At 37.7% G+C, this 8,724-nt stretch overlaps 1 protein-coding gene across 1 annotated transcript; it reads right to left on the bottom strand.

The window, feature by feature from the left end:
* Nucleotides 1–4,846: 4,846 nt before the first annotated feature.
* LOC113013268 (uncharacterized) lies at nt 4,847–7,848 on the bottom strand. The gene is made up of 4 exons (XM_080298781.1): nt 7,409–7,848; nt 6,183–6,533; nt 5,871–5,948; nt 4,847–5,396 (listed from the first exon to the last, which is right to left on the bottom strand). Exons 1-4 carry the CDS (start codon nt 7,467–7,469, stop codon nt 5,194–5,196), a joined length of 693 nt encoding a protein of 230 aa, XP_080154907.1. The 5' UTR covers nt 7,470–7,848; the 3' UTR covers nt 4,847–5,193.
* Between the last annotated feature and the right edge of the window lie 876 nt (nt 7,849–8,724).

The raw sequence follows: 8,724 nt of genomic DNA, 5'->3' as shown, positions 1-8,724 counted from the left end.
GCCAGAGGGAGAGAGAGAGAAAGAGAGCCAGGGACAACAACGTCACATTAGAAAGGTATAGTAATCATCCACAACTATTTTCGGTTGCAGGTGATAAAGGATTCAGAAAGTTTATTCATGCAGGCCCATATGACAGAGAATATGCATGTTCTTTTTGTTTTCATATTTTAATTTATATTTAATTGTTGTGGTTTGCAGAACACGTAAAAACTCCAAAACACGTACAAACTCTGAAGCACGTAAAAACTCCAAAACACGTGCAAAACACAACAGAAGTGCTCCAGGATGCTAGGGGCAGTGTTGAGCTTTTCTTACCTAGTGGCTACACAAGCCAGGAAGTACCAACGACCGGATTTGGTGTGTGGTAGTAACAGGTAAATGAACATTTTTTTATATCCTCCTGACTACCAGGAAAAAAAATGTTGTCCAATCAAAAAAAAATTTAAATCCCCCAATGTTTGTAAGGTAATTAGAAGACTGAAATAATTTTTTTGGAAAAAAAAGTTCAAATTTTTTAGATATCACATGTCCACTGCAGAGGACATTGGAAGGCCAAACGTGTAAAAATGAACTTTGATGGCAAACATTTTCTTCAACTCTTCACCAAGGAGAAGTTTGAACTCAAGGAACTGTAGTGGTTTCTTCCCCCAAAACTGCAAGTCACTGCTATACTGAAGCCACGAGTTGGTGATTGCCAGATCAAAAAGTAGAAAACTGCACATACTGTCAATTTCTGAGTGTGAGGGACCATCCTGTAGAAACTCAACATTCGGCAACAAGGTCCACGTCACCTATATTGGTAGTGTACTCAGCAATTGCCAGTGGACTTGCTACATGGACAAACCTTTTGTTTTTCTTAGACCATCTTGTGCGTCTGTCCTGAGGTTGATTGCCATAGGCAGAGGATGCCATGACAACTGTCCAACCACTTAATGACAGCAAGTTCAGGTCTGAGTACCATCCCTGATGCTCCTACTTCTTTCTTCTTCAAGGGCTTATTCCCTATGATCTTCTTCATCAGACAACTCAAGATCTGGGTTTCCCTCATCAAACTGCAATAAATTTCTTTCTGCTACTAAAAATGACTCCTTTTCTGGTCATTTAAAAAAACAGAACAAAATGGAGGAAATGACTACAAATGTCCACTATGGAGGACATTTTTTAAACACTTCAATACTATACTAAAATTAAGTTAGAATTAAGCATACTATGTTTTAATGTGTTATTAAGAGACTTATTTAAAATATGCTAACAACATTTATAGCTAAAAATTGCTCAATAAGAAGTTTTATGCACTTACTTTTCTTCTTCCCATAAAATGTGCTTGCAGCGATGGCCGCCATGTTCCTTAATGAAAAAACTAAAGTTCCCAAAGCTCCACCCCTTCACATTTGGTATCATTGGAAAGCCCTAAATGTCCTCTGTAGATACCAAAAGGAGGCAATTCTGTAGTATGCAGTGCATGGGAGATATTCAGGTTTAGAAAGGTGCACTACAGAGGACAAATTTGCATTGCTGGTAGTCAGGAGGATATATTATTTGAATATATATTAGTGCTTGTGTATAAATACACAAACAATACACATATGCTTTCAATTGTGTAATTTCAGTGATCTAGGTAGCTCTGTTTTGGAAGTTCAGTTCATGCTAGAAATGTGCTTTGGAGTTTGTACGTGTTTGTCTCTAGGGGCCACCACATATATTTATATATAAACATATATAAATAAATAAAACCACTTTTTTTTTTTTTACATTAGTAATTCCTTTTGTGCATAACTTTATATTATTGTTAATAATAAATTAATTAAAGCAACAAAACAACCCGAAGAGCCGGTTCGGAGCCGAAAGAGCCGGTTCTCTAAAAAGAGCCGGAAATCCCATCACTACCAGGGACAACAACGTCACATTAGAAAGGTATAGTAATCATCCACAACTAATTTCATTTGCGGATGATAAAGGATTCAGAAAGTTTGTTCATGCAGGCCTATATGACAGAGAATAATTTGTTTTCATATTTTAATTTATATGTAATTGTGTTGTGGTTTGCAGTGTTTTGTGTTGTTTCACTTTAACTTTGTTTAAAAGGAAAAAGCTGAAAATTTAAATAGTTAAAAGTTAAAATGTAAATAGTTGGTTTTTGTATTATATGATTTATTTATTACATTTTATGTGGAGTGAATAAATAAAAGTATATTTACGGTGGCCCCTAGAGACACGGCACGTAAAAACTCCAAAGCACGTAAAAACTCCAAAACACGTGCAAAACACAACAGAAGTTCTCCAGGATGCTGGGTGCAGTGTTGAGCTTTTGTTACCTAGTGGCTACACAAGCCAGGAAGTACCAACGACCAGATTTGGTGTGTGGTAGTAACAGGTAAATGAACTTTTTTTTTTTTATATTATTTGAATATATATATGATTGCTTGTGTATAAATACATAAACAATACACATATGCTTTGTGTCATTTAAGTGATCTAGGTAGCTCTGTTTTGGAAGTTCAGTTAACGCTAGAAATGTGGCTTTGGAGTTTGTAGGTGCTTTGTCTCTAGGTGCCACTGTATATATTTATATATAAACATATATAAATAAAACCACATTTTTTTTACATTAGTAATTCTTTTTGTGCATAATTTTATATTGTTGTTAATAATAAATTAATTAAAGCAACAAATCAACCTGAAGAGCCGGCTTGGAACCGAAAGAGCCAGCTCTTTTTAGTGAGCCGAGCCGAAAGAGCCGGTTCTCTAAAAAGAGCCGAAAATCCCATCACTATTGTTCAGATGGGTGTACATTTGCATGGGATTCATGAAAACTAGGTCATTTTTAGAAACTCCCATCATGCTGTCAGAGAGGAGCCGATGTTGATACTTTTAAAGCATTCATGTCATTTAATGTTTGACCTGATAAATGGTAGGTCTGCAATCTATATTGTTGCAAAGTGCTTGTTCTACATCTAGCCAGGGCTCATCTTAGATGGTATTTTTAAACTATGCTAAAATGATTGTAGCCTGTTGGCTAGGAGGTAGTGTTGAAAGTTAGGCAGATCTAGTCCTCCTTTGTTCTTGGTCCTTTAAAGCATTTTTAGACTGATACACGTTGGTGTATCTTTCTAAAGGAATTTATAAATGGTCGTCGGAACAGATCTAAACGTGTCTACTGATTGTTTATTCAGAATAACTAAGAATAAATAATTGAGTCTTGGCAAGACCATAGTTTTTACTGACACAACCCTTCCCATGAGTGATATGGGTAGAGATTTCCACCTAGACAGATCATCTTCTACTTTCTTTATTAAGTGGGATGTGGTTTCATTAATAACATTAATACCTAAATATTTAATATTTCCAAATTGCAGCGGGGTAGAAGAATTTTTGAAGGAGCAATTAATAGGAAGAACTGTTTATCAAATAATATGAAACACTTGAGAATAAGTTTATTAATGTAATTACCTCAGAGAGTGGTTTGTGAGTGTTGGAGAAAAAGTAACACATCCGCATAAAGACTGATCTTATGTTTTACATTTGTGCATTTTTTGCACTTAATTACTGTAGCCTGTCTGATTGCTGCTGTTTGTGTTTAAATAAAATTTGCAAACAGTGAAGGGGAGACAGAAGCTGGGGGATGTTTGGGCATTTGTGCTGTCACAGGCTGTTGGGCAATTATGTAATATTTTCAACCAGTTTATGAAAGAGTCTCCAAAACCAAAATTGTGTAAAGTTGCAAATATAAATAAATGTATTTTTCTGCATCTAGAGACAATATCGTGGTTTCAGTGTTTTTACTACATGAATAGTCTATAAAATTAAGTATTCTGTGTGTATTTGTTGATGAGTGCCTACCTTTAATGAAACCGGTTTGGTCCGGTAGTTCTTTAAGGGGGGTTTTGTTCCAACACAGCTGAATCAAATGAATGGCTTGTTATCAGGCCATTGCCAAACTTGATAGCCTGCTGAAGAGGTAATCCAACCATTTGATTCAGCTGTGTTGGAGTAGAGATGCATCTAAAAGCTGCAGGACAGTAGCTCTCGAGAACTGGAGTTGGACACCCCTTACTTAAAAAAACTAACAGTCCAATTGTGATGAATCTAGGACTGCGTCCACACGTACACGGGTACTTTTAAAAACAGAGATTTTATGTGTACGTTTTTTTTTAAGTATCCCGTCCACAGGTGCAGTTTTGAAAAATATCTCTGTCCAATTTAAATGCAAAAAACACAGTCAAATGTTGTCAAGAACATGCCAGATCCTAGCCCTGTGGAAATGTTGTCCAATAAGAAGTCTAGAAGCCTGGGAGGGAAACAGTAAAGAGGGTTTTATGCAGTACTTCTGAAAAGTTTTTCTTTAATAACAAAAGACAGTATTTTGGCTGGTGTAGACTCACAACTTAGGAATGAACAAAATCCATACAGCAGGCCTAAATTTAACTTTTAAAAAAAATCAAGTTTGTTAAAAACTGACGACGACATCAGTGTGTGAATGTAGAAGTTCACCCTGACGCCTCTGTCTTTCTAAATGGAGGTACAGTAACTTTGTGTGTATATATAAGCGTGTAAAAACTGTAGATAATCAGATTAAATCTCCGTTTTCCTCGTCCACATGTAAAAACTGAGTTTTCAAAAATCTCCACCCCGGCAGGAGTTGATAAAAATCTCGGTTTTCAGTGATTGAAAATGCAGTTTACGTTTTGGACGAAAGATGCATAGAAAAATCTTTTCAAAAAACCCGTGTACGTGTGACCATATTCTACGAGAGGGTGGAGCTTTGATGAAGGATACTCCCTTTTAGGTTTTACTTTCTTTCTCTCTGCCAGCAGTGGCTGAACACGAGAAAAGAAACAGTTTACAGTCTGGTCAGTTAAATTCAATTTTATTTATAGAGGACCAAATCACAACAGCAATCACCTCCAGGGGATTTTGTATTTAAGGATAAAGACCCTACAATAGTACAGAGAAGACCCCAAAAAACAGATGACACACTGTGACCAAGCGTTGGGTGACAGTGGGTAGGGAAAACCTTCCTTCATAAGGAATGAAACCTCCAACAAAACCAGAGAGGCGCAATCATCTGCTGCGACTGGTTGGGGTGAGGGGAAATTCAAGAAATATTCATGGAAAATGGAGCAAAGCACAGACAATGGTAGATTCAAAGGATCTCGGCTGATTTAAAGCTCAAAAACATTCGGCTTTTGAAGCCTACCATACAGCAGCATTATAAGAGAGACACAAAGCTGCCACCAAGTGGTCAAACTGGAACACCGCCATCCATAAGTAGGTAAAGGTTAATTCTTGGACATGAATTGACCTGTGGTTTGGGGAAGGCCTTGAAAGGGATTGGCGTCGGTTCCTGGGCCTGGTTATGGTTATCAGGGGTTCCATGGCCCCTGATCCCCATGTACCTAATAGAAGTGAAGAAGTTACAGAATTGAAAAAGGGAGGAAGGGAGGGTGAGGCACGTAAATGAGAATCAACAGCTTGCAGAACTGGGGGAACCTATCTAGATGAGAACCGGAAGGAGCGTGTTGGAGACGTGGTCCTGCTCTTGAAATTCCGCTACTTAATATCCAATAATTACTTTCCCACACACTTTCTGAACATATTTAAAAAAGAAAACCTTCGACTCATTTTAAACATTTTGACTACAGAGCATTGTTAAAGACTAAGCAGCACCTTGAAACAAAATACACACGAACACACTGAAGCTCACAGAGCCACTGATAAACACAATAATACAAAAAGGTTTGACAGAGATGAAACACATTTTACATGATTGAAGTCTACAGCTCATTCTCTACTGCGTGCCCAGATTGGTATAAATCTTGACCTTGTTCTTTATCAAAAAACAACAACAGCAGCAGCAATAAGTAGCACACCTAAAAGTGGCAGGCCAACTTTCAGTCCAACAGATCCATCCTCCTTCCCTCCATCCTCTGTGTCTCCTCCTGGCTGACCTGCAGGTGAGAAACAGGTGTGAGGTGTCAGCTGTCAGGTAGGTGATGAGTGAAGAACAGAACAGAATCCATTTCCTCTTCAAACTGCTGTCAGACATTATCTACTGCACTCTGATCACATCACTCAGACCAGCTGCTTTCTACAAAGTCTCATCAACAACATCTTTAGAAACAAACATCAACAACCAGGAAGCAGCTTCACCTCTGATCACACACTCAACTCTACTCACTCACCTGGAGGAACAACTCTCAGGGTGATGTTGCAGATGGGTTTGGTCTTCAGACGAACTTTTGTTGCACTCATGAAGACATGACACTCGTATATTCCAGTGTCATTAATCGTCACATTCTTTAGAATCAAAGACACGTCTCTGTCCTTCATCTGTCTGTCTCGCAGATCCACACGGTTCTTAAAGGATGGATGCTGGTTTTCCAGATCAAGCTTCTCATTCCGATACACAAAAACATATTCTGGTACCAGGTCAGCTCTGCTCCACTCTACAACAATGATGGGGTCCGTGTTATTTGGTGCCTGACATGTGAGATTGACATTCTGCTTAGAATCAGCTGTGATGGTTTCCTGGTCTGAAGGAGGAAACAATACAGAGCAGAGAGGTTAAAGGTGAAAATACAACTGTTCACTTCACAGTGAGGACCAAACAGAGATTCCTGAGCTGTATTTCATGTATTTTTAATCATATTTTACATTTAAATCTTAGGTTTTATTCCCTTCTCAAATCAGTTTTTATATACTTTCCTTATTAATCTCACTGCCTTTACGAAAAAGTACTTTGGGTCAATCCCTGTCGTTTTGTATTCATCTGTTTGTTAATGCAAATGACTAATTAGCCAATAAAATGGAAGCAACCAAATGCATTTAGGCATTTAGACATGATCAAGACAACCTGCTGAAGTTCAAACTGAACATCAGAATGATGAAGAATGGTTATATAAGTGACTTTGAATGTAGGATGGTTGTTGGTGCCACATGGGCTGGGCTGAGTACTGCAGACAGGTCTGATCTGCTCACAGTCATCGCTACAGAGAATAGTCTGAACAAGAGGAAATATTCAGTAAGCAGCAGTTCTCTGGATGAAGTGGCCCCAAGCCTCTTCTTCAACGCCTTTGACATTGTTGTAAGTAAAGAAAATGTGTACAAAAACAAAAATGATTGTAATTTCTTTGAGTTTATTGCAGTTTTTAGCAGTTTATGTTGTTGCTGTCGACGTAATACATACAAATTAATAAAATGTGTAACAACATGTAAAAATGTAAAGATAAGCTGTCGTGGACTTTTTTCTATATTAGGGTTCGCTTCAGTCGCAATAAATATCAGGACTGCCAAATGTGTTACTTAGCTACAAGATATAGTCTACTCCATTTCCACACAGCTTCTTACTTCCTCCAATCAATCAATTGTTCTTAGTGTTATTAGTGAGCTGCTGTTATTTTGTACTTACGGGAAAACATGCAGAAAAAAAGCAGCAGAATGCAGCAGAGCGACTCAGTCACTGCACTCATTTTCTCTTCATCCACTTCAAAGTTCAGCTGTTAAAAATCCAAGAATGCTGATATTGTCAGGAAGACAATCTAACACTGTAAATGTCAGGTAACTGATATAAACAGTCTTGCTTTGACTTGAGGTTGAGGGTGTGTGTGCGGTGTAAAGAAACCAGATAGTGGGAAGAGTGAAGCTGAGAGGCGGGAGACACATGTCTGAGCATGAAAGAGAAATAACAGCAAAATAATGAAGTAATTAAAATTTGAGTAAGTGAGCTTGACAGAGCCTCAATTCTCAGCTCAAATGTTTTACATATATCCTCCACAAGTTTTCTTTAACCCTTTAAGACCTACCATAGAACCAAGGCCGCCAGAGCTTACTTTATATTTTTACAGGCTGTAGTGCCATTTAGGGAGCATTTAAAGTTGCTATACATCAATACAACTGTTATAGCCCACATTTTAATAATATGTATGCATTAAGTCCATAGTAACTACATAAATTGCAAAAAAGTGCAATAAACTACAAAAAAATTTAAAATCGTTTTTGTTTTGTTTTTTACATATATTTCTACTTGGAGAAATTTAAGAGGTTTATCCCTCAAAACTTTAAATACAAAAAAGTTGCAAAAAAAGTAGTTTACAACCACAGGAAATTTATTTTGAGTGTCTTCATAGTTTTATTTTTGAGATACACCAATTTTTATATAATGCAGAAAAAACGAAAAACAATCTTATGATGCAAATTTGCAAAGAAAACAGCATGTGCATCAAAATAAACTATTTAAAGCAGTGCAATTTGAGTTCTTAGCATCACAGAAACTATTCAGAAAAGCATAAAGTCAAACATGACTTATAAAAACACCAGTATAGGCTTTTAAGGCCTACAAGTAAAACACTACATTTTCGGCGAAAATGACGTCACTTCTGGTTTCAGGCAGGTAATGGCGGACATGCGATCGTTCGCGCTTGTCGCTACCTGATCCGTACCGGAAACCCGATCGGTACCCCGCATGCGCAAATCTTACATCACTTCCTCTCTTTGCCAGCATTGCGACATTCAATATATTTGAATGATACGGTTAGCGCCCAGTTAGCTCCTGGCATTTCTCAGCAGCTCTGCCTCCTTTTCGACTACCGGGACATTTAAACAATGGATAATCCGTATACAAACAAATTCATGCTTTTCTTCTCAACAGAGAGCGTTCCCCGATTGAACAACAGCGCCGTAAAATAAGAAGAATGGCGCCTAATTACAGAGTTAATAATACAGACT

The sequence above is a fragment of the Astatotilapia calliptera genome, chromosome 3, assembly GCF_964374335.1.
Source record: "Astatotilapia calliptera chromosome 3, fAstCal68.1, whole genome shotgun sequence".
Taxonomy (NCBI): Eukaryota; Metazoa; Chordata; class Actinopteri; order Cichliformes; family Cichlidae; genus Astatotilapia; species Astatotilapia calliptera.
The sequence above is the reverse complement of the archived record's forward strand: the minus strand, read 5'-3'. Positions and strand labels throughout refer to the sequence as shown.

What these genes read in the sequence shown, in the direction of transcription:
- LOC113013268 (XM_080298781.1), bottom strand. Translation starts at nt 7,469, where the DNA reads ATGAGTGCAGTGACTGAGTCGCTCTGCTGCATTCTGCTGCTTTTTTTC. An exon ending in CCTGAGAGTTGTTCCTCCAG is followed by an intron (nt 5,949 to 6,182) that starts GTGAGTGAGTAG and finishes TCTCACCTGCAG; the next exon opens with GTCAGCCAGGAGGAGACACA. An exon ending in AGTTGGCCTGCCACTTTTAG is followed by an intron (nt 5,397 to 5,870) that starts GTGTGCTACTTA and finishes CACTTCTATTAG; the next exon opens with GTACATGGGGATCAGGGGCC.